Source organism: Mastigoproctus giganteus, chromosome 4 (assembly GCF_048544385.1).
Source record: "Mastigoproctus giganteus isolate SK-2022 chromosome 4, ASM4854438v1, whole genome shotgun sequence".
Lineage (NCBI taxonomy): Eukaryota > Metazoa > Arthropoda > Arachnida > Uropygi > Thelyphonidae > Mastigoproctus > Mastigoproctus giganteus.
Genome location: NC_143578.1, coordinates 179,676,541 through 179,704,095, shown reverse-complemented (window position 1 = coordinate 179,704,095; position 27,555 = coordinate 179,676,541). Strand labels below are relative to the sequence as shown.

General features: G+C 35.5%; 1 protein-coding gene across 1 annotated transcript in view; it reads right to left on the bottom strand.

Annotated features, from left to right (window-relative positions):
- Positions 1–329: 329 nt before the first annotated feature.
- Positions 330–27,555, bottom strand: part of LOC150087228 (CAP-Gly domain-containing linker protein 4-like) — a 224,021-nt gene continuing 196,795 nt past the window's right edge. The window contains exons 12-13 of the mRNA XM_090372414.1: positions 20,288–20,350; positions 330–538 (exon numbers count right to left, since the gene is read on the bottom strand). Of these exons, the coding sequence (XP_090228540.1) occupies positions 330–538; positions 20,288–20,350 (272 nt within the window). The remainder of the gene's footprint in view (positions 539–20,287; positions 20,351–27,555) is intronic.

The window sequence follows — 27,555 nt, the reverse complement described above, 5'->3', positions numbered from 1 at the left end:
TTTATCCAGCAGGAATGTAAAACACTGGAAATAAATTTTATATGACAAATACATTTCATTACATTATTCAAAATTCACAATAATGAACTTTTCATGCACAATGAAATCACTTATGTACAGTGGTCACTGCCATTTGTGTTTTTTTGCAAAACTTTTCCTGTTCTAAAACATTAGTATTTAACTTACAAATATAAATATAGCACTAAAAATAACAAAAAAAATTTACAATATACACTAATTTATATACATAATCACATTTCTAGTCATTTTGTACCTTAATCACCACTTGAACAATTAACATTTCATTATTTACAACTTTTAATAACAGATTATTTTATGCTCTCATTAATTAATTTTGCACCATTGATACCCCTTACTGTAACTCTGTTAGGTCTGACCAAAAGACCGTGACTAGGTTTACAGCTGAAATAGCGCTTTCCCTGAACACTGCCATCATTTTTTCCTTTTGGAGTTCTTAGTTCAATACCCAGCCAAATACCATCAGCAAAATCCACTGGTCCAATGTACTTCACAATCCCTAAACAAAAATTATCAAACTTTTATATGTAATTATATAATTTTTCAAATGCTGATAACAAATCATACAAGTATTTATCTTGCTTGGCATTCATACTTGTCAAATATACATGACCAAATACAGGTTCCAAAATTGCAAAAATTCAAACAATATAGGTAGAACCTCCTAATCTGGCAATACTGAACTTACCAATTATCAAACTTTCTTGATTTCTGAAACCTAACACTGAACAAAACAGCTAGTGGTAAAGTGCACAGGCCATCAACTATTGAAAACAGATCATACAGTATAATGTTCTGATAGCAGCAAAGCAACACTGCCACCAAGGCAATTATAGCAATTGGAAAGTTCACTGAAAAAAAGAGTTATATGGTATGTTATAAAAAAGACAAAAGTAAAAAGTATGGCCATGGTAACACTTCAAACAGGTTCACTGTGATTGTTCATTTAATCATTAAGCAGACTGGGTTCTGTGTGGTTTTCATTTTCAGTGCAATGCATATGGCAAAGGGATAAAAATTGATATCCTTTCAATTTAGTTAAGGCAATAAAAGTTTAAGTTATAGAAAGAATATTACAAGTTAGTTAATGAAAGCAGTATATTAAATTTCAGGCACATCAGATATTTTCTCCTTAAATATATTGAATTGTCAATTAATTACTTTATAGAACACTTAATAAAACCCTATAGTGTTACATTCTCTAAAACTTTGCATTCAGTTTAAAATAATCTTATTAAAGTAGCTTCTCTCTCTCTCTCTCTCTCTCTCTCCACAATTGACACCATGTACACTAGTCTCACATAACAGATGCAAAGTGCATAGATTGTCTAAAGCTAAAAATACTGCATTAAAATTTAATGCATTAAAAATACTGCATAAAATTTCACAAAAATCTGTCTGTTATAAGTGCATGGACAGACAAGAAGAGGACAATAGGCACATGTGCATTTACAAGGTGTGGCAATGACATTCCTGGAATGACATTGCTGTGGTATGTTGTAGTTCAAACTTCCTTCAAGAGATGGTGGTACATATATTGTCCAGCAGACTGCAAGTAACAACCAGTTTTGGCAGTAGCATTAATGTTCCATGTAACGATTTTGCAACAAAGCAAGGAACAAATATAAATTTTGCTTTAAACTGGGAAAATCTGCAACAGAAATGTATGAAATGTTAAAAACTATTTATAATGTAGAAACATTAAGTCATGACAGCGTGTTTGAACAGTATAAGTTGTTCAAAGACAGACACGATGAAGTTTGCAGTGATGCAAGAAGTTGGCTTCCATCAACCTCTTGTTCTGATGCAACCATTCTAATACTTAAATTATGATCACATGTAATCAATTTCCTTACTTGGTCCACATTTTCATCAGTTTTCATGGATGGCTTGGTTGTTCATAGTCTTCACATTCTCTCTTCCTTCTAAAAATTTTTTACACCATTCAAATATAAGCTCTTGGCATAGTATCTTCTCTCTATAAACTTGTGTAACAACTCAACTTTCAGTCACTGTTTTCTTTAGTTTTATTGAAAATTTGTGGTTTATTTGTCTGTCATTTTTCTATCAAACTGCAAAAACACAAGGTAATGAAAACCTGTCTCAATGCAAAGAAAATGGGCATGTTGGAATGTGACTTGACAGACATCTAGGGAGAGGTTCAAAGTCGACTGACAGTATCATGAGAAGCATTCTCTCAACCAATATAAGTATGTTGTGCCAGCAGCTGTAGATATAAAATCCTTTATGGGAAAAGTTTTTAAAACTTGTTAAAATCTATAAAGAAAGTCAATTGGCTAGGATAAACAAGTCTACCAAATATGTAAATAATAATTAAATAAAAAAAAAAAAAGCCATCCACACACAAATTGGTTATCACATCCTTTTAATTAGAGAGAGAGAGAGAGCTGGGATACTCCTAATAGTATATTGTAAATAATAAGAATTAAATATAATGTTAGATACCATATTTTTACTCCCAAAGGTGTGAAAAAAGCTGCCAATTCACCTGAGGAATTCACATGTAACCAAGAACATAGCCTCTACAATGCTTCAAATTGTGAAAATTTGGTAAAAGTTAAGGTTGTGGAGGAAAATCCTTTTCTGGTGTGAATAACCATAAAATACGAAGCTCTTAATATCTTCTTCAATATATAACCTATATTGAAGAAGATATTAGATATGTACCTCTGAAAAATAATATCACACGGAAATATCCTTTTCAAGAACAATGTTCAACATTATGTGCAGATCAGATTATGTTACATAACAAAGCTTAATTCTATAACTGAACTGTTTCCCTCAAATAAGACTGACATTGACAAATTCTTCCACAATTTCAAAGTTAATTTAGGCCATACAAATAACTGAATTTTGCAAGGAGTTAAAACCAGTAAATTGCTGCCACTGAATGATCTAATCCAGTCCTTGCTAATGGAAGAAAGATGTAAAAACATCCCAAAGAGAAGAGATTGATGCCCCAAGTATCAAACCCAGTTTTCTCAATGCTAGGACATAACCTCATTGTACAAAATTAGGTTATGCTCTAGCAGTGAGCAAAACTGGGTTGGATAATTGGTGTATCAATAGCACTTCAAACTTTATATTTCTTTAATCAAATTTAAATTAAGCCTGACGGCAGGATTCAAAATAGCATCCAGAAACTTTGCCAATGTCAAGCTAATATAATGATATAGTATTAGTATTACAGTTGTTAATACAAACTCTGTTTATACAAAGTACTCATTTATATGAAGCATATATCATTCCCCTGTGAAAGAATAGGTTTTTCTATGTAAATACAGTCAAACTTGGTTATAATGAGCACGGAAATAACAAGATCACAGCTGTAATGAGCAAAAAGTCATAATGATTTTTATTTACGCTTATTCCTATACAATTGCTCAGTGTTATAACGAGCCTGCTACATGGATATACCGTACAAATTTTGGTTAACTATGCAAATATTCTTAATTGCTCAAGCAGTCGGAAAAAACCAAATTCTTGGAATAGACTAAGATTAAAAGGGTGACAGCATTTATGAACACACGCATTGGATTAGTGGCCAGTGTATGACCTTGTCCTTTTGGGGATGGGACTATACAATAGTGCATTCGTGTTCCACTTGTCGCATTTACCCTATTTACAGATAGTCTTGTATTCACCGAACCATAAATTTATTTCAGGACTTCTAAGAATTCTGGAAACAGGACTTTAAGAAGTTTAGGAACAGGACTTCTAAGAACTTTGTATGCAAATCACTTTACTATCATTTTAAAGTAAAATCAGTTAGAAATGAACCCTTTCTTTGGAAACATGTCTATTAACAAAAGAAAGGGTCTCTCAATTCGCAAAAAAGTTGAACATCGATGAAGCATTGCTTCAATGGTTCACAAAGAAGTGCTGGATTTTCAATAGACAGTCCGATCTTGAAGGCTCAAGCAGAAAAATTTGCTAAACGATTTGGATGCAACCATTTTGTATGTAACAGTTGGCTGGATCGATTTAAAAACCGACACATCTTTTATTAAAAAATTAGTGCAGAAAAGATTTCAATGGCGAAGACATCTACAATGCCGACGAAACAGGATTTTTATAATTTGACACCCAACAATACATTTAAATTCATAGAGGGAAAAAAGTGTTGGTGGAAAAAAAAATATATCAAAGACTTGCTTGACAGTGCTCGTATGCGCATATATGACAGGAAGTGATAAAACAAACAAACTGTTTGTTTTCGGAAAATCATTAAAACCTTGATGTTTCAAAAACGAAAGGAAACTTCCTGTGGATTGCACTACAAACAAGAATGCTTGGATGATTTCGGATATTTTTTGTAAATGATACGTATTGTGAATGATTGGAATAAGGAGTTATTCAAAAAGAAAAAAAATATTTTATTGTTAATTTATAATTGTCCCGTATACATTCCCAGATTCAAAATTTGTCCAACATTAAGCTAGTGTTTCTGCTTTCCAATGCAACATCAATTTTACAACCAACGGACATGGTGTAATCAAGAGTTTGAAAGGATTTTAAAGTAGATTTATAGTTCTACATCTAATCAGTCAAAGAGAACAGAAACTCAACGAGTCTATATCAATATTGGATGCTATAAATTTATTGAATGATGAATGGAACAATGTTACTTCGACAACCATATCGATTTGCTTCAAGAAATCGAAATTAAATTCAAATGAAATTTCAATTGTAGATGAAGATGATGGAAATGAAGAAAACTTACATTATCCGAATGGTTGCTTCGTAACAATGTAGGTTTTAATAACATCACTGAATTCGAAAGAGTCAATGACACTTTTAACTAGTGGTCTTCCTACAGAGAGTGACATTGTAGATGCTGTGCTCAACAAAAATGATAAAGACAATGATTGTGATATGCTGACAAGTGAATCAAAATCAGTGCTGACTATCTCCCATGCTCAAGGTGCAATGGACACAGTCAATTTTTTTGAAGGAACTCAGGCAAATAATGAGACTTTTAATGGGAAACTTGAAAAATATCAATGTGAAATCTTTAAAACAACATCAACTTTAGGATTCATAAATAAAAAGACTAATTGAAATAGTGTTTATAATTAATTAGTATTGTTTTTAATTATGGAAAAATAAATTGTGTTTAGTATTAAGTGTAAAATTACAGACAAATAAATTGTGTTTAATATTAAGTGCATTGTAGTTTATACAAGCATACAAATAATATGTAGGTATATACTAATATTTTTTTCTCTCTAATATTTCTTTTGTTTTCTGTATCTATCTTTTTATAAAGCTATTGAGAATTTAAAAAAAAATGGAGGTAGATTTAACTCGTCACTGATATAGTGAATAATGGTTATAACGAGGAAATTTTGTCGGCCCTTGATGCTTGTTATAACAGAGTTCAACTGTATATTTATTTACTACAAAATTTGGTTGATGTATTACAATGTTCGTTTTCACTATGTGAGAAATAGTTATTTTGTATGTTTAATAAAATTCGAAGTAAAATGGACATTGCAAAGGAATACAATGACACTTTATCTACAATAATGAAAAAAAACTTTAAGTGTTTGACACGGCAGCAGCAATAAAAAACAGAAAACAAATTTGTGGTGCAAAACACAAGGAGCTTGAAACAAAACTTTGAGTGGTCCCAACAAATGTGTGAATCTCATTTGCCAATATCAGGTCCAATTTTGCAAGAAAAGGCAAATTATCTAGCTCAGGAACAGGGAATTAGTGACTTCAAATGCAGCAGTGGCTGGCTCCAAAGATTTAAAGACAGGAATAAATAGGTTTCGCAAAATGTTTGTGGCAATTCTGGATTAATCGACAAAGAAAAGGCTACAGACTGGTCGTGTTCTGTACGGTCCATTCTTGAAAAATATGAAGCAAAGGATATTTTTAATCTTGACTTCAGGTTTAATTTGCTGCCAAGTAAAACATTTGCTATTCAAGGAGTCTTGGCATGGTGGAAAATTTAGGGTTTTTTTTTTTTTTTTTGGTATTTGTTGGCGCATCGGCTTCTGTTGCCATAATGCACTTCCCAAGGTTTTTGCAGTACTTTGATCCAAGCCTGAGGTGGGATTCGAACCCACGACCTTTGGGTTGCTAGGCAGGCACTTGAACCCACCCGGCTAGCCCGGTCGGCAGAAAATTAAGTAAACAAAGACTCATTGTTCTGTTATGTTGCAATTCAGATGGCAGTACAAAACTATGCCCATTTGTGATTGGTAAGTTTTCCAAGTCAAGGTGTTTTAAAGAAGTTAACCAACTTCCCTGTGATTATGGGGCCAACAGAAGTGCTTGGCTTATGGTCAAAATTTCAGTCTTAGTTATCAAAAGTGGACAGAAGAATGGCTTCAGAAAAAAAAAGGAACATTTTGATGATTCTAGATCATTGTACAGCACATTCTGATGAGACACTTAAGTTGACAAATGTATGGCTTTGTTTTTACCTCCAAATACCACCAATTTTATGCAACCACTGGATCAAGGCATTATTTATAACCTCAAGAGCATACAGAGCCTGCCTGATAAGGTACTTGATCCACAAAATAAGAGGGAACAATTTGCAGTCAAATTGGAATGTCTTGGATGCTATCCATAATCTTGTTATTGCTTGGGACAGTATTGCATCAAGTGTAAAAATTAACTGCTCCAGAAAGAGTGGCTTTGGAGAGAATATCATCAAAACACATGGTCCAGCAGACGAATGTGATAGCAACATTGAGGAATGGAGGAATTTGAAGGAGCATATGGATTTTGTTGGCAAATTTGAAGTTTGTGAAGGTGGATGATGAAGTTGCTACCACAGCTACAACAACACCAGAAGGGCTGCTGAGAACCAAGCAAAACAATGATGTTTTTGTTACCAGTGACAGTGAAAGGGAAGAAGCACCTATACTGCCATCTAAAAAAGGTGCCCAAAATGCATTGGGCATAATAGAGAATGTGCTGGCCTGCAGTAACATTGATAAAGAAACAACTATTGCATTTAATAATGTCTGTGCTGTAGTTAAAAATGCATATAGGACATAAACTGTGAAAACAACATTGGATTCTTTCTTTAAATTAGATTAATTTATTAAAAAAGCTATTGGTTTACATGGCTCCTTTTATATATCAAAATATACACATTGTATAATATTTTCATTTCCGTTAATTGCTTTTCTCTAAGTTTATCTTACAAATAAAATAAAATCTTTTAAAAATGTGTTATTTTTATTACTGTATTGTTAGAAAAGGGTTTTGTTTTTATTTCATTTTATTAATTTAAATTAATAAATTTTTTCATTTTTATTTTTGACATTATTATTACTACTTATTATTATTCTTAGTATGTACCGGAGAGAGAAAGAAAAAAAAAAAAAAAAAAAAAAGGTAAAATTCTGGCACTTTTGGGTGACCTCATTATTACGAAACGTGAAAATTTATGTCCCTTGAATTTTTGAGCCCACTATAGCTCGCCACTGACTACAGTTGAATCTCGTTAATACAAAGGTATTAACGAGATTCAACTGTAGTCAGTGGCGAGCTATAGTGGGCTCGCATGGGCTCCTGAAAGCCTATTGTTATTTTTTTTTGAAAATTTGCAAGCCCACTGTTGAAACGATCATTTATTTTACAAATGAAATCCTGAATGCAATTATTGAGTATCTAGAGCCGAAACTACGGTGGGGCGAGCGGGGGCCCATCCCCAGCATTTTAATGGCACAATCAATTGGCTATGTATTTTAAAATTGCTTCATTTTTGATTTAATTACAGTCGGACCTCTGTTCAACGAACTTCTTTATAGTGAATTTTTTTTAATTTCCCCTTGGTAATTACATTTAAAATAGTTTCCGTTGAATGAAGAAAATTTCCATGTAACGAACGGATTAGGAGAGACAACTTTGTATGCACTGTTCTCACCTCTGGCCTTTAGCCAATTTAGATAATTAGAAAGTGCGAATTAAGGGTGAAAGGAATTACCGTTTCGCAATGTTAGTGGTGTCCGTAAAACCTATGCAGTCACATACCGAGAAGTCGCGCTATTCAATATGCTTTCCATAGCCAGTCAGAGGATTAAGAAGAATCCCGACTTTGATAATAGCCTCTGGTCAACCTGTGTTGTGATTCTCCTTTACTCCGACAAACGGGCACATGTTTTTTGGAGAAGTGAGTGATCCACGCCTTCCACTAAATTTCTCTGTCTATGTTTACATGGTCACAGTAGATGAATATCTGTGTGATTCCGACTTTTTGCATAGTATTCAAAGAAGTGACAGTAGCAACTTAGCTGAGGCAACTAAGATATTATAGAAACTTTATGAAGATGAAATGTTGGCAGATTTTAAAAAAACTTTGTTGAGCCTTTCACTGTGTAGAAAATGTTCTAAAATATAAAGGCATACAGGCAATAATTAAAAAAAAAAAAAAAAAAAAACTGTATTACCAATCTCCAAAAAACTAGCGCGAATTAAGGATGATTGCTAAAGAACTTGATGTGAAAACTATAAAGATCGGTCGTATGTTCGGGCCGCGATATAGCTCGCAGACAGCGACTGTGGGTTGGAGGAATTATCCGCTTTGTGCAAACATTTTGAATCAGAAGTTAAATAATCAGGATTATTAATCCGACTTTTAATCTGGAATTTCTTAACCATTTAGCACTAATGATCGATATCCTGCAGGAGCTCTCTTACCTTTCAGAAGCTTTGCAGAATCACTAAGGTAAAAGCAGATAAATTAATTATTCAAACTGTCAATGCAATTGCTAATTTGAAAATTTCTGAAGGAAATTATGAAGCTAATGTTGAGAGCATGTTGATGTTGAAAGAATTTGAAGGAATCGAAGGAAAATCGAAAGTAAAAAAAAAAAAAAAAAAAATACCTCGTGCTAAGTTATTAGTGCAACAGGGTGATTTTAAATTAAAAAATAAAGAAAATTACAATAACGTTGAAAGAAATTTTAAACATATGCTACCCGAAATTGTGGAATTTAAAAGAACTTTCGTTTCGGTTACAAGATGGTGAAAACCAAATAAGAAATTTAAGTTTTCTGATGTTGTTGTTGTTATTTGGATTTTAGGAGCATTAGCAACTAAGGCCATATTGCTCTGGGATATGCGGTGGTCATTCCCTGACTTTTCCGCATCCTCCGTATTTGGTGGTGACGGGATCGAACCCCGGTCTAATCAAGAAGCGTATGCTACGCACTGCTGCTCCTTCCCACCTGGCTACGGAGGTGCCTAAGTTTTCTGATAAAATATGAAAAAAAATTAATGATTTTAGAGATTTTGTCGAAGACAGTTTATCTTTAAAATCAAGTGAAGTTCCATTTTCAATTAAGAAAGCCAGAAACCATTTTTGAAACTTTGAAACCACTGCGATTAGCAGTGCTGAAGCTGAGTGAGCTTTCAGCGTAATGAATAATATTGTGACAAATGAACGCGTTGCAGATTATGATGACCATACATCTAAAAGGAAAACCATTGCTTCAATTTGATCTGGATCATTATGTCAAATCATTCCTCTGTAATCATCCTTCAGCTATTAAACAAAGCAGAAGATCGACAACAAATATTAATAAAGAAGTAAATTGGCAATTTTTAGAATAAATTTTTCTTGAATATTTGTGAAATAATTTTTTTCATGAAATCTGTGATTTTTTGTGTATTTTTTCTAGAAAGTTTGTTTTTTATGTAATATTTGTTTTTATATTGTGCAATGTTTTGTGACAGTTTTTATGTTATTTGTGACGTGGGAAATATTTCATGTTAATTTTTATTCGCATTATTAAAATTTTAACATGAAAAAAATGTATCCATTATATTTTCCTAGTAGTTAAAAAAAAAAAAAAGACCAATAAAAAAGTTGCGCGTGTACCGAACACACGTGGTACATGGTTCAAGTGAAACATCCTTCACGTTTCTTTTTGGAATTTTGATTTGTATATATTGATTATGAAATAAGAGCTTTTTTTATTGTAATTATTTTATTGATCATTCACAGATTTTCATAATTTCTGGAAGACAAGATACAATAGATTTATGATAACTATAATAAGAGATGTATACTTGCAAGTGCAATGTATTTACATATCTCTGTAAAACAGCACCGAGTGATGTACCTGATCATGTATTTGAAGAGATATACGCAGCTGTTAGGGGAAACCTAACAATGGAATGTAACGAAAATGCAAGACGAAAAAAAAAAAAAAAAAAGAAACTGATTACAAATATTTGTATTGTTGTAATCATACTTACTGCAGCAGTAACTTCAGGAAGCATGATTGTGACGTCATACTATTCAAAATTCTAAAAAGTTAGAACTCCAGACACTGTCGTATTCAGTTATCATCGTAAGGCGAGGCATGACAACCAGGTTTTTAAGTTTTTTTTTTTTTTTTTTGATAGACCTAAAAACGTTTTACACATTCACTTATAAGCATGGTTAAGGGGGGTAATAAGCTGCATCTGTCCACCCCCCTAAATCAACCCCTGACATGAGATATCATACCGATCACGAAAAATGCATCACATGCTCTAATTAATCATACTACTAGTAGTGCGAGCTTGGGAAGCGCCTCTAGTGGAAGCCGCTGATGACGTCACTTCCATGACCGATCAAATTAACTCAGTAGAAAGTCAAAAAACTGCGAGCCCATTGTTAAAATATTTACAGCTAACCACTGACTGCAGTCATGGGGTGAAAGGAAGCCTGAGGCTTTTGCTGCACCAGCCAAAAATAAAAACATAATAATATATTAAATAAATAATAAAATGAAGAAAACCACCTATTTAACTCTCTCCTTACTTATCCAATTGATCTTTGAATCTCTCCAAAGCTAACAGCCTCAAATTCCCATGGTGGCAACTTATTCCAGTAATGAACAATGTACTGGCTAAAAGAAAATACCCCGCGATTCAATCTAAACTTCTTCCCTCACAATTTGAATCATAGTGCCTAGTTCTGGAATCATTTATAACAGTGAAAATTTTAGAGTCGTTCATTTTGCTTTCTTCCCACAGAGCCTTAGATACCTAAGGTCAAGTCTCCTCTAAGGTGCCCAGTTACTAAATTCTGCATCCCACATATTTAAAGTTTCCTAATATGGATGTCCCTTTGCCTATCTCACCAGGCACACTGCCTGTCTTTGGACTCTTTCAAGAAGATCAATGACTTTTTTTTTTTTTTAGGTGCAGTTTCCATATTTGAACACAATATTTGAAGTAAAAATATTTTTTTTTTTATGTGAACCCCAAACACGAGAGGTATTAGAACCTATAGTACTTAGTACCGTGCTTGGGTTGGAGGTTGAGAAGACGAAAGAAGATATTTGTTGACATTGGACTTAACTTCTGTAGATTGTAATTTTCAGGAAATACATATGAAGGAAGGTTGTTACAGAAAAAGGCAGTTGAATGAATAAATGAGGAAGGCGAAAAGTTGGTTCTGTGGGTTTGAAGTTGGACAGTAAATGGATGTTGGCTGGTGGCGGCACGTGTTTGGACTGTTTTGAAAGAGATAAGAGGAATTAAAGAAGCCAATTCAGAAGAACAGTGCCCATGGAAGTATCTGTAGAAGAGGCATGCAGCAGAAACATTACGTCTATGAGAAAGCGAGTGGAGAGACTCTGTTAGAGATGTATCATTAATTAACCTGACTGGCCTCTTCTGAATGGAATCAAGAAGCGTGAGAGAGGTTTTGGGGGCACCACCCCAGATGTGGGAACAATATTCCATGGCAGGGCGGATTTGCGATTTATACAGAGTGAGCAGCTGTTTGGAAGAAAAGTAGAGCCGAGAGCGAAAGAGAAAACCAAGTTTTTTAGATGCAGAAGAAGCAATGTTTGTAATATGCTTGTGCCAAGAGAGATTAGAAGTCAGGGTAATCCCCAAAAGAGATATATCATTTTGCCTAGAAATTGGAGTGTCACTAAAGATAAGCATAGGAGCAGAAGAATCCTTTTTGCGAGATATAAGACAAGACTGAGTTTTAGAAGGGTTGAAATCAACTAAGTTGTCTTTGCTCCACTGCAGAATTACCTGAAGATCGGCATTTAAGGAATTAGTAGCAGATTTTCGAGAAGTTAAAGCTGATTGAGCAGGACAAGGTTTCTCAAAATGGAAAGTGGAATGCAATGTGCTATCATCGGCAAAACTATGGATTGGATTTCCAGTTAATGGAAGAAGGTCATTAATATACAAGAGGAAAAGAGTGGGGGAAAGAACTGAACCTTGGGGGTCACCGGCATTAGTGGAGAAGTTAGAAGACAGAGCCATCTACCATCACCCTCAGTGAGCGATCAGAGAGAAAACTGGATAACCAATTATTAAAAACAGTTGGCAAACCATAAGATGGAACTTGTTTAGAAGACCTTTATGCCAAACACGATCAAAAGCCTTTGAGATGTCAAGAGCAACTACCTGTGTTTCACCGAACCTTTCCATTGAATCAGTCCATAAATGGGTAACATAAGCCAGAATATCACCAGTGGATCGACACTGATGGAATCCACATTGGCGATTGTTGATCAGACAGAAGGTTTCTAGGTAGTTTAAGAGTTGGCGGTTAATTGATTTCTCCATTACTTTAGAAAGAGTAGAAGTAATTGCAATGGGACGATAATTGGATGGGAGGGATTTGTCACCCTTTTTAGGAACTGGCTGGATATGAGCAAATTTCCAAGCAGAAGGAAAAACACCTTTGGAATAAGAAAGTGAAAAAAGGCGGCAAAGAATAGGAGTAAGTTCAGGAGCACAGGTTTTGAGAACAAGTGGAGAAATACCATCAGGACCTGGAGCTTTCTTAGCATCGAGATTCATCAAAATCCTTCTGATATCCTTTTGACGGAAGACCACAGGAGGCATTGAATAGAGTGTGTTGGGAATGGTGGGAGGTGTTTTACCAAGATCATTAATACATGAGCTGGAAGAAAAATGGGATGCTAGCAGGTTAGCATTATCCTTGGTTGAAGTGACAACAGAACCATCTGGTTTGGACAGAGGTGGGAGCAGAGATGGGCAAAAGTTGCGGCCAATAGCTTTGGCAAGAGACCAGAATGCTCGGCTACCATTAGGGCAAGAAGCAAGTTTTCTACTCTTAGCCTGTTCAAACTCTAGTTTGGACTGATTAATAACTGCTTTACAATTGTTGCGAGCTTTGGTGTAGGCAGAAAATGAAACTGAAGAATTAGAAACAAGCCAATTACGATATGCAACATTCTTCTCTTGAACAGCCTTAGCACATTTATTGGAAAACCAAGGTTTAGATAAAGGACAAGATTTTAAAGTGGAGTGTGGGATAAAGGATTCCATTCCTGCAAGAATAATTTCACTGACACGATCTGAACAAACGTTGACATCAGAAGTTTAGAAACAGTAATCCGACCAAGGAAAAGAAGTCTCGCAGGTCATCCCATTTTGCACTCTTGTAATGCCAAACAACACGAGGTTGGGAATAGCCATGAGATAAAGGTTCCATTGGAGAAGAGACAATCACCAAGTTGTGATCTGATGTGCCTAAAGGACCTCTCACTTCAACTGTGTACTTAGAAGGGTTGTTTGTGAGAAAAAGATCAAGCGTATTGGCTGTATGATTAGGATTGTCCGAAATTCTTCTAAGTAAATGAACAATCTGTGCTCGGTCATTAGTAATTGCAAAAGCCTCAGCATCTCAACCTGCGGGGTCGGTGTGACTAGAAAACGGAAGCCAGCTGGAGTTGTGAACATTAAAATCACCAAGGAAAATTACCTCACTGTTAGGAAAGTTGGACTGGAGAAAGTCAAGTTGCAAAGAGAGGAAGTCAAAGAGCTCCAAGTGATTAGTGGAGTTGGGAGAACGGTAGAGACAACAGATGAATTTGACACAATGAGGTAGAGAGATTTTAAGCCTGAGAAGATCAAAGAGAGGAGATTCCAAATTTCCAAGTTTCTGACAGGGAATATCAGAACGGACATATGCACAAGTACCACATTTGAGGCGAAAGGAATCATACAGCGAATAATTTGGGCATCTGAGATGAGCAGTAGTTGAATCAACCGATAACTGAGATTCTGTCAGAAAAAGTACATGGGGTTTGGCAGACTGCAAGTGGAAATGGACATCGTTGAGATTAGAATTGAGACCACGTATATTTGTGAAATGAATTAGGAAGTGCTTGGGAGGTTTAGATCTTTTCCCAGATAAGCTTACTCTATTATTTTGACAATTCATGGTGTATTCAATAGTAAGAAAAAGTGGGTGGGACATGCTGTATGAAGTAATGAAATTTTTGGATAGGGCGTACACATGGTAAGAATATACCCAGATCCTTGACATAACGTGGCCTCGAACTACTCGGACTCCCTCCAGTCACTATCTGGCAGAGTAGAGGTAGCAAGATTATACACTAGCTGATTCGGAAGCCTCCTAGAGAGTTACCAATAGGTTTGGTCCGGTGTACTAACTAGCGGCCGGCCTGCGAACACCATATTAGAGCTGTACCCTCGAAATGTAAGGAATATTGGATCTCGCCACGACGTTCATCATAACCTCAAAAGTCATCAATCATACTGCACGATGGAAGAGACAGGGAAGGGTTGACCGGAACTTAGCTCTAGAGACTAAACATGGGTTCCACCACTTCAAGCCTCCAATAAGCAAAGTGGTGGTATTCCACCGGTTGATGAGTCATCTACCACCTAGTACTGCCTGGTAACATAGAGGGGCGGCGTTCCTCCATGTGGTGTGGGCGCCACACCTCGACCCCTGCTTACGTTGGTTCACACCTGGATGGTCACCCACCATGTACTTGTGCATGGAGGTCATACCCAGGATTACTAACAGTCCCACCATCATGAAGGTGCAAGCAGAGGATTTGGCTGTCACAGACCGTCCGGACTTCGCCGAAATTGGGTCCACTTGACTTGAGTGTCACCCGAATATCAGTTCCATCAGCGTTTTAGACTCCCAGGTAGCAAGTACAGCTTGTCTGGCATATCTGAGAGAATGTCTGTGACAACCTCAAGGACTAGTGGGATTATGATCTCCTGTCTCCAAGGAAATGGATAATAAATCATTGATAGGACACTGCAGACCTTCCTTGCCGCTACACTTCTCAGAGAAGTTCATGTTCGACCACATCATAACTGTCAAATCACTTTTTTTTCCTCTACTGTTTTTAATTCAACCCACAAAGTGTATAAGTTATTTGCTATTCCCCAAGTTTAAGACCTTAAATTTCGCTGCATTGAAACTTACCTGCCAATTTTCCAATCATTCCTGAAGTTAATCTAACTTGTTCTTAAGAAGAACTGCTTGGTACTGATTATTAACTACCCTACCAAGCTTGACATCATCTGCAAATTATGACATTATGCCCTATATCACTTCGTAAATGTCATTTAAGATTATTTGTTTTTTTTTTTTTTTTTTTTTTTGTTAGGAGCATTAGCAACTAAGGCCATATTGCTCCGGGATACACGGTGGTCATTCCCTGACCTTTCTACATCCTCCGTATTTGGTGGTCACAGGCTCGAACCTCGGTCTAATCAAGAAGTGTGTGCTATGCACTGCTGCTCCTGCCCACCTGGCTACGGAGGCACCACCCATGAGGAGCCTTTGATGTCCAAAGCCATCTTTCAGAAGCTTTAAATGTGTCATCATCTCCATCAAGTAACTCATGAAATTTAAGTGCATGCGCTTTCAAAATTATCCCATTTATCAGTACTCCTTCGCTATGCCTAAGTAGAAACCACTTGTATAAGCATTAGTCCACATCACTGTTTTCACAGCTTAGTTTTCTTTCTTTGGAGGCCTACTTCATCATCCATGGAGTTTACAAATGAATCATTCTTCTTTCTCTTTCATCCAACCATAGATCATTCTCCTGGAACACTTGTAAAATATATTGCATTTTGTTTTACCACTCTTAGCTCTTTTGATAATCTAACTTTTTTCCAACTGTATAATTTTTTCTTTTGGTGGCGATTATTTCAGCCCTACTGATTTACTAATTTTTCCATGTATTTATTTCTGATGCCCTAGAATTTACCATGTTTTGAGAAAACAATCAAAACCAAAGTATCCAGTATTTCATAGTGCAGAAGTGAAGTCACACAGTCTCCATAAATCATTTGTCAATTCATGTATATTTTTGTCTAGTATAGCCCTTAGCAGTGTTTGCTATCCTAAGTATAACTTCTAGTCGAAGATAGGATGTCATGTGCTGTTGGTACAAAAATTTACTTTGTAACTAATATAATGCATTTGATGAATGGTAGCTGTATTCCCCTACAGAGGTAGCTGTTTATAATTAGTGTTCCACTGATTTATTCTTTTATTGCATCTCTAGCTGAGGGTAGAAGCTGGGTATCTACAGTAATTAGTCTTTGACAAGTCTTGTCTTGTTTACAAAAATTACTTTGCAAATGAATACATTGAAGCAAATATACAGCCAATTTTTAGCTAATTTCTCCTCTTCGAAATATGGTAATCGGATGCACAATAAATATGAGTATATACAGTATTCACTTTTTTCAGTTTAAAATGTGAAATTGCTAGTTCTTTGAACACTACTTTTTTTTTCATAATTTGTTTCGGGGGCATGATCATATTCATAGTATATTTGAAATCATGGTATGATGAGGTGAATTATATCAAGGTTGTACTATATCTGTGATTTTCTGGACCTTCCTAAATATAGATAAATTTTTTATGTGGCATGGTTTGAATTTTTATCTGTTGTTTTTCTAGATTATAGCATCATTGCATCCACCAAGCAGGTGTAGCCCACCACTTTTTTTCTACTTTTAACTAGAAGTAACACTAACATGGTAAATTGACTGCCTCTGATTTTAAATGTATTTGTTTCTAGTTAATGTTATTTATAAACTATCCCAAGTGATCTGACAATTATTAACAGTTTCTATTGGTAGTAAACTAAGCCTTTTTGAAAGATTCGTTAATTTTTGAATAATAAAAACACAGAAAGTGATAATTACTCAGGGATAGAGAGTTGTGAATTGTGTTTGTCTCGTTTGTTATTTATAAAACTGATCCATGTGATCTAACATTATTAAGTTTCCTATGGTTGAAAACTGTATTTTATTTGTAAGAGCTATTTTAAATATTCTTTATTATTTATGAATAAAAAATATGGAAAGTGATAACCATCTGGGGTAAAGAACTCTCTCAACATGCATAATATTAACATTTTGCATGCTTCACAACAGCGTGCAAAATTTAAAATAAATTTTGAAAAAAAATTCAAAATAAATTTTGAAAAAAAATTCAAAAATTAAAGTAAATAAGAAGGCCTCCGTAGCCGAGTGGGCAGGAGCGGGAGTGCAGTAGCACACGCTCTTTGAGTAGACCGGGGTTCAAGCCCCTGACTGCTGAATACGGTCGATCTGCCAACCCGCACTGGACCAGCGTGGCAGATTATGGTCCATTTCCCTCAACATGAATTGTTGAGGAGGCTTCCATCCTGCAGTGGGTTGATAATGGCTGCACTTTACTTTACTTTTTTTTAATAGCATCTAACATATGTATATTTTATACTGATTTTTTTAAAATTATTTATATATACAATAAGCAGAAATATATGTGCATGTGCACATTTTAAATTTCATGAGTTTAAAGATTTTTAAACTAGAAAAGGGAAGAGGTCACCACAACAGGATATAGTTTCATCTTTACATTTTATGCCCATAACATTTTTTTTTAAATCTTCAACGGATGTAATATTTTGTTTGCTTTTTTTTTTTTTTAAATAAAAGATGTAAACAACAGCATTTTTTAAATATTTAATTATTATTTATTAAGAACTAAAAAAATGCATACAATATATATGGCAATCTATTAGAAAAGGATGAACTGGTATACTCCAGGCAGAATTCAAAAAACCCATAAACATTTTCCAGAAATTAAAAAGAAAGTTCACAGCTGTCAGGTGCAACGTCACCATTTTTGTTTTAGCATTAGCATAGGCATATGATGCAAGAAAGCAAGCTTATTCAGCATCAGCCAAAAAAAAAAAAAAAAAAAAAAACACACCACTCCCATTTCACCCCTCCGTTCGTTTGAAATACCTGTCCAGTTGAGCCTTAAATTTGTTTAGGCTATCAACTTCAACAACAAGTGATGGAAGTCGGTTCCACCAACCAACCACCCGCTGGCCAAAGGCAAATTTCTGCACATCTATCCGACATCCGTCCTTCCTCAATTTGAATTTATGCCCTGAGGTGATTATTCTGAGCAAGATGAAGAATCCCATTGGCATTGAGCATGCTCAAACCATTCAAAGCCTTATACACCTCTATCAGATCACCTCGCCGGTGGTTTTAACTAGGAGCATCACACATCAATAATATAGAGTTAACCCAACAATGGGATATACCTTGCAAACAGTTTGATTACTGTCATCTGCGGTAAAAGAAAATATCACATTTTCAAAGCCATATTAATTCTACCTCTTCATTCCCTCTGTCCAATTTCCCTAACAGTGCCTGCTGTTTTCGTACTTCCACATTCCATTTTTATTTGCTATTTTACAACAGGGAAATTATTTCTGAACAACACAACTGCGTGATTAGCAAACTTCAGGGGAAGATCATGTTCTATGATGAACAATGCAAATAAACATTCTGCACATATGACACTATTATCTTCACTTTGAAACACTATCTATATTTGCATTTTATTGCCAATGCACTGCAAATTTTTCTTATGCTTGCTTGTTTGCAAATCTGAGTATATTTCCCTACCACCTGAAATTGAAAAATTGCATCTACATACAGCATACAATGCAAAAAATGCATCATTTCTGAATTTTATAATACACAGAAAACCTTGCATATACCTATGTTTTTAGCATCTTAATGAAGGAAGCTGCTAATAATCTTCATACAACACAAAAATATGGTAATCATTGCATGTAAAAACGGAGTACAAAAAATGCTGTTTCACAAAAACATTTTTTTATGAAATTTTAAAAACATTTATAAATTTGTTTTTGCTAATGAATTGACCATCAGATGTGATAGTCTACACTAAAAAAAAGTGAGATACACAAAGAGTATAAAAAAGCAAGACTTTTTTTCCCCCCACACAATCCACTTTTTACCTTTTCTTGTTCTTGTTCTCTGTATTACATGTAGCGATTATTGTGTGTGTGGTGTGAAGATAATTGTGTGTGATGTGAAGATTTCAGAAGAAAAAGATTTTCAGTGTATTCAAATTATTTATTCAGCAAATGTAGTAAACAAATTTGCTTTGTATGCTGTTCATGCAACTTTTTTCAAGTGTTCCACAATTTTTTTTGAAGTACAGATTAGTGAACATAAGAAATTTACATAATTTTTTAAAAATTCATAATTTTGTATTAAAGCCAGAGTTTCATTGTTTTATGATGGTGAGATGGAGAAGCAAAAATAAATTAACAGACAGAAGTCTCTGTGAATCCAGATTCACAGAGACTTCTGTCTTGTTAATTTATTTTTAACAAAAACTGGAGAGTTGGCAGAGTATGATGATCAAAAATTCTCGTTTGTGAGATTGAATGTTTGAAAATCTGATAATTACTGTACCCCCTGGTGGTATCGTCATCTATTGTCTGTGCAAGTGTATTCAAAGGCAGATTTTCAGATGTTCTTGGTGCTGAAAACCCAGAATAATTCAACGGAGGAAACTCTACTCATGTTAAAACTCTTTAAATACAGCCTGATAAAAGAGGTGTTTAAGAATTCTGATTTTTCACTGTACTGTCAGAGAGGACTTTGCCACAGTATGAATACTGCTATTCCTAAGAGTATAAGTTGGTCTGGCATTATCAATTTAACTAATGCTAAAATTTGTCACATCAAAGATTAATCTATAGCGATTCAACTATCTATCATTCAAAAAATAAGCCTTTTTTGAAAAACAATAATTTGAAGAATTGATTTCTGAACAACTTTTGTTTCTTTTTTTTTTTTTTTTTGATTTGGTAGTTGTTGGCGCATCGGCTTCTGTGGCCATATTGCACCTCCCAAGGTTTTTGCAGTACTTTGATCCAAGCCCGAGGCAGGAATCGAACCCGCGACCTTTGGGTTACCGGGCAGGTACTTTACCCACTCGGCTAGCCCGGTCGGCCACTTTTGTTTCCTAGAACCACAAATCATAAGGTTGAAATGATGAGCTAAATCATTAGATATATGAAAAGATTAATTAATTACATGGCAAAAAACAACAGAGTAATATCAAGTGATATAACATTTTATTGTAAGTATTAAAACTTACCAAGTTCATTGTTAACAAATACATTAACACCAAGTGTTAACCAACATCCCTTTTTTGGTGATCCTGATGAAGATGATGATGAAGAAGGAAAAGTAGACTTTGATTTTGAACTCCTAAATCAAGAATAGTTTAGTAATGGTAGTAATACACACACACATTACATGACAAATGTGAAATTTGTGAGTCTGTATGCAACACTTTCCTGATTTAATGAAGTTGTTAATGAAATTTGTTTAATTATACAAAAATAAATGCATTATTCATATACGCAAACTTTCACATGTAAATTAGATTAATTTTATTTAATTTAGTTTTCTTGTTTTTTAAATTAAATCTGATGAAAAGTTAAATTTCTGTAATGTATCAAGCAAATATGCCATTCCAATTAAGTGCATTTAAAACTTAATAAATAATGAATTAGATGTAATCTCACATGCATCATATAAATAGTACCATTAACCATGCATGCACACAAAATGTCACAGAAGTGTCACTGCAAACAAGACTCACACCAACTGGGATATTAACCAGATCAACAAGATTCTCTGTTAAGAAACCAGAACACACAGTGCAAAGTAGTACTAGTATCAAGGTAGGTACTAGTAGTGGCAAATAATGCAAGAAAGCAAGCTAAAGAGCATATAAAAAAAAAAAAAATCCAACATCACATGTCCATTCCCTTTAATAGATTATCTGGTTCTTTCTTGAATAAATATCTTCAGAAACTTAATATAAGTGACCCAAACTTAAACAATATTACAAATTAATTTATTCTGGAAGGGGGGTAAAAAAAAAAAAAAAAAACCCCAGTAGAATTATGTGGGCAAATTTAATATGGAAAGTTGGGTGACGACATTTCTGTGCATATGACTGCAACCAAAGGCTCACAAAAATATGAAATAGAAGAGTTCTCTAATGTATAGAAAGAGCAGTAGAAAATGACACAAAGAACAGCATTAATTAGAGACTTAAAGAGCAGGATAGAAAATGATAATTACATCTACAGAGATATTTTAGAAAACTATGGAGAGAAAGGTAAAACTAATAAAAATGGCAAAAACGGTTACTAGAATTTTGGGCAAGCTGTGAACTCTTAATTACAAACAATATTTCAGCATAAAGACAATTAAAGTTTATGTAGAAAATTTTTTTTTTTTTTTTTTGAGAGAGAGAGAGAGAGAGAGAGAGAGAGAGATAGGGAAGACAAGTATCAGCAATGTGGATAAATTGTTTTGCATTTAGTTAAAAATCTTAGAAGAGGTGGAACAACCATTTAAGTAATCAAAAAAGAAGAAGAGGAAATGATGGATTATTTATATTGTTGAGGTAGAAAATGTCATGGCAAATATCAAATTTTCATTAGATGAAATCAAACCAGAAGTTCTGAAAGATGAAGGAAAACATATGTCACAGTGGGCACATATTATTCCATGATGCTTTCCTGAAAGAAATGTTCCAGAAGAGTGGATCACAGCTTTAACTGTACCAACATATATAAAAAGAGAAATAAAGATGAAGTGGAGATTACAGAGGAAGCTCACTCCTTAGAACAAAATAAAATCTATGCAAGTAGGGAAGAGGATTAGAGGATTTGAAACGTAATCTTGGGAGAAAAACAGTTTTAAGTCAAACGACAAGCCAGAATTATGAGTTCACACTAAGAAAAATAATGGAAAAGTCATGGCACATAACCTGTTTGTTTCTTTCTTTACAGGTGTTTTTAGCATATTAGCATCTATAGTCATAGGGCACCATACATACATACATTGATGAGCCAAAACATTATGACCAGCAAGTTGTTATGCAAATCGAAGCAACTGGTGAACTATGGCACTTGCGCGGGTCGAGACACGGTATAAAAAAGCACCTAACACTGAGCTCCGTTAACCAGTGTTACTCTTGTTCTTCAGATGGGAAAAGGCAGCAGCGGAATTAAATGAGTTTGACAAAGGCCAAATTGTAATGGCCAGACGACTGGGTCATAGCATGTCCGAAACAGCATGGCTGCTGGGATGCTCACGGTCAGCCGTGGTTAGTACCTACTGGAAGTGGTCCAAGGAGGGAAAACCCACAAACCGCTGGCAAGGTGTTGGATAACCATGGCTCATCGACGCTCGAGGTGAGCGAAGGCTCTCCTGGATGGTACATGGCAACAGAAGGGCAACTCGCTGGTAATTGGAATGCTGGCGACGGGAATAATGTGTCACAACACACAGTACATTGAACCCTGCTAAAAATGTTGCTGAGTAGTCGCTTCAAGTGCCCATGCTAACTACATTTCACCGGCAACAGCGCCTACAATGGGCACACGGGCATCGAAACTGGACCTTGAGTGATTGGAAGAAGGTAGTCTGGTCCGATGAATCACGGTTCCTGTTGCACCATGTGGACGGCTAGGTATACGTGCGTCGTTTACCTGGCAAAGTGATGGTGCCTGGATGCACAGTGGGATGAAAACAAGCCGGTGGTGGCAGTGTCATGATTTGGGCAATGTTCTGCTGGGATACTCTGGGTCCAGTCATCCATGTACCAGGCACTCTGACATCTACCACTTACCTAAATATCATTGCTGGCCAGGTACACCCTTTCATGGCAACAGTCTTCCCCTCTGGCGGTGACGTCTTTCAGCAGGATAATGCACCATGCCACACTGCCCGGATTGTTTGAGACTGGTTTGCGGAACATTAGGAAGACTTCCCCGTATTGCCCTGGCAGGGCAGGGCAGGACCTGCCAGAGTATAATTAGTCTCTTGGTACACCCAGCTGGCATCCCTGTTGCTAGGTATGGTAATGCCGGGTCCCACTAGGGGCTCAGCGGCCAACAGGCTGGATGAACAATGGGCACAACAAACTGCATACCACATGACCCATACATTATTTTTAAACCTCTGGCATAGACAGGATACTGTCACTCGATACATAGAACATACAAGGAGATGGGAGGAATCCCCGGAGCCGTCAGACCCTCAACGTACCTATACCTATTGGCCTGGCTTCCAAATTCCCCAGACATCAATCCCATCAAGCATCTGTGGTTTGTGTTGGAACAGCAACTCCAATCTGCAGCATTTCAACCATGGACCTTACATGAGTTAAAGGATCTGCTGGTTACGTGTTGGTACTAGATACCACAAGACACATTTAGAAATCTTGTAGCATCCATGCCTCACTGGGTACGAGCTGTTTTGGCTGAATGTGGAGGACCAACATCATATTAGGTAGGTGGTCATAATGTTTTGGCTCATCGGGGTATAAGTGGTATGGTTATTTATTTATTGGAGAAAAAACTGCAAAACTATTATTAGAAATGGAGTTTTGTTTTCCTAGTTAAAGGAGGTGGTACAAGTAATCATTGTTAGAAAAGTGAAAATATTTGAGACATTTGTTTCATTATCTAAAAATGAATAAGTGTGAGTAGGACTTCACTGGTGACCGGAATGAAGAAATTCTAGCATTGTTTTGCCTATTTTGTACATTTGACAAAGATATGTCTGACTGTAAGCAAAGCATTAAGGGTAAACGATGACAATGAGGGGCTCCCCATGCTCTTAAAAGGTAAGCTCGAGTAATATTTGTTTGGTCTATTTGCAGATGAGTTAATGTTACCTCCTCCTGTTTATTTGGTTTAAAGCTTGAAGGCCACTGTTCAAGGGTTGGTTTGATACTTCAAAGTCTGTTGTTTTCCCAACTTTGCCAGGTTAATTGCCACTGAGACATGCATTGTTCCCAGATTATTGGTCTACAGCCTTTGTGTAGAACAAGCTAACCACTTCTCTTTGGGTGAGACAACCAATTTCAGGGCAATGTTGGTTAATTTACTTCAATGAATTTCCATATGTCCTAGGGTCCAACAGAAGAAATGTGTTTTCCCCAAGTTCAGTTAAGGTATTCAAAGGAGGTGGTTATCTCATTTAACACTGGGTGGGTAATGTTCATGGTGCTTTTCATTTCTTGGATTGCACTTAAAGAATCTGAGAAAATTAAACTACACCTAATTCTGTTTTTGCACGAACTTTTTTTACACGAATTTGATTTAACACGAATTCAAAATAAAAATTTCATTCTCTTTTTACGCGAGTCATTTTGATTTAACACGATTTCAATTAATTTTTTTTGCCTAAATTCTAAGAAAATTTTTTTTTTAATTTGTGGCATATTAGTATCATTTCTATTTTACATGCACCAATAGATTGGATAACAGCTAGTGTGTGCGTTTTGAAACGCGTGCTTTTGTTTACCAATGTGTACGTCTAGATATCTATGAATCGTCAACGTTTTTATTGAATTTGGTGCACATCTACGGTATTTGTGCATTGTATCTTCGGAAGACATTTAGTAGTACGCTCTATTTCAAAGTGAAAGAATCTTTAGTGAAATTTGTGCACGTAAAAATTTATTAATTTTGCCGATAGTCAATAAATTGTAAGTTTACAAATTTTTCATACCTTTTTTTATTAATTATAACTGAGATATTTTTCGGTAGCCCTTATTAATGTCGAATAATTCGCCTATTACCAAAATGAAAAGGAAAGCGATTTCTTTGGAACTTAAAATTCAGGTTTTAGATCGTCTTGCAACTGGACAAGGGGCTACGTCTGTAGGAAAGCATTTTGGTGTACATGAAGCTACCGTAAGAACTATTAAGAAAAATGAAGCTGCAATTAGGAAGTCGGTATGTTCTGAAACAAAAGTAAGTGTTAATTCATCATCATATACAAGAGATATTGTCAAGGAAAAAATGGAAAAGGCTCTGGTAATATGGATAGAAGACCAGTCACAAAAAAAAGTACCAGTAGATGGAAATGCCATCAAGCAAACAGCACTAAGAATTTACAGACAGATTAAAGAAAAGGAGCCAAGCACTTCATCTCAATTAAACAGAAAGTATGAATTTTCTGCGTGTACAGGTTGGATGACAGGGTTTCTTAAAAGGAATACTCTTCATAATATAAAACTTAAAGGTGAATCGGCTGCTAAAGTATTCCCGCAGGAACTTGCAAAAATTATTGAAGATGGAGGATACACTCCTGATCAAGTGTGGAATGCAGATGAAACTGGTTTCTTCTGGAAACGAATGTCGAACAGAACGTATGTAGCCAAATTGCAGAAAACTGCTGGTGGTTTTAAGGTAGCTAAGGATCGTGTGACCTTATTATTTTCCTCTAACGCTTCAGGAGATCGTATGTTGAAACCACTGCTGGTAAATCGAGCCCTAAACCCACGTTCAATGAAAGGTGTAGATATCAATAAACTACCTGTTCACTGGATGGCAAACAAGAAGGCCTGGGTGACTACTGCTATCTTTATAGAATGGTTCAACAAATGTTTCGTCCCAGAAGTCAGACGTTATATGAATTTGAAAGGTTTCGAATTTAAAGTTCTTCTGATTCTTGATAATGCACCCAGCCATCCTGTCTTGGAACACCCAAACGTACAAATTTTATTTCTGCCACCTAATACTACATCTTTGATACAACCGGTAGACCAAGGTATAATTGCGACAATTAAAACATACTACGTAAAACGAACATTCCAACACGTTTTGGACAAACTGAATGATGAAACACTAACAGTCATTGATGTGTGGAAGAAATTCTCAATTATGGATTGTACCAATCAAGTTGGATTAGCGTTAACTGAATTAAAACCAGCAACTTTAAATGCGTGTTGGAAAGCGGTTTGGCCACAATGTGTAAAAATCAAAAATCCCATCATCCTTAATAGGACCGCATTTCCCAACATCATTACAATGACACACAAAATTGGTGGAGAAGGATTCGATGATCTATCGTTTGAAGATATTGATGAATTGTTAACCGACCAAGCCCTAAGCGAAGATGAAATATTAGAGATTGTCCTTGGGACTCCTTATCCCACAGAACGTAGTGATAATGAAGAAAATGATCCTGTTCTAAATGCAGATTTAATAAAAGAAGGTCTGGAACTGGCCAGAAAATTAGGTAATCATTTTGTCAAACATGACCCTAATGAGGAACGCGCTGAGAAGTTTCAACTTGAACTGAAATTGTTGACAGCCTCTTACAGAGAATTATTTAACAGCCTAACCAAAACACGAACACAACGATTAATAACTGAATTCGTTCGTAAAACAGGTGAAACATCAGCACCAGAGGAGACTCGTGCTGATTTTGCTCAAGAGATCACAGAAAGAATTTCATTAATAGAGGAAGAAGACGATGTCCACAACATTTATAGTGATAGCAGTGATATTCCAGTCGTACGCAAACGTATGCGCCGTTTATTATCAGAAAGTGAAAATGAATAAAATTTTGTTATGTGTAAAACAGATTTTTTTTGTTCATGAAGAATTCATTTCATATGCATACAAATTTACTTTAATACATTTTCATTACATATTATTACATGTGTATTTTGTTGAAATAAAATAATAAGCTTAAAAAGAATATTTTTATGTGTTTTTTTTTTAAATTATTTTTACTGATTTTTTAGATCCGGAACCAATCTTCTTTTCTTCCATAAATACAATGTAATTTTTTACACGAATTTTTTTTACACGTATTTTTCAGGAACGTATCTATCGTGTAAAAACAGAATTAGGTGTATTCTGAATGTCAGGGGATCAGTATACTTCAGGTCCACCTGAACTGCTAGTTCCACAGAAAATATACTGAATTCACATGGAAATTGACAGGCCAACATGTTGTTCAGGAAAACTGTGGAAATTCCAACATCATCCTTTAACCCATTTGTATGTATGATATAAATGGAGAACTGATACACTATAGTAGGGGTTCTCAATGGGGCAAAAAAAATCATGGATATTACAATGATTTGTGACCCTCCAAAGTTCAACCCTACCTGAAGACATCTTATTCTTTAATATTTAATTTCTCTCATTGGATTTTCTTTTCCCCCGAGACAGTTGATTTTTAACATATAGGTATATTATAATAGGAGTGAGTGAGAAATTTTGATAAAAGGAAGGAAGACAGTGGATGTGATTTAATTCAATCACCTTTGCTTTTCATAGGCATTAAATGCCTAAGTTCTTCCAGAGGTAATGTCCCCACAATCCTTGGTGTTTGCACCTTTCCAACAGCTGCAACCTTGGCGGAGGCGTGGTTTATTTATTTATTCTTTTGTTTCATTGGTCAATATATGAGGCATGGATGGGTTGAGGAAATGTTTCAGTTTATTGTTTCTGATTTCTAAGCGACTACAGCATGACTTTTGTGAGTGACATGGGCTATGAGAGTTAAATAAAAATATTTTATTATTTAAATCTT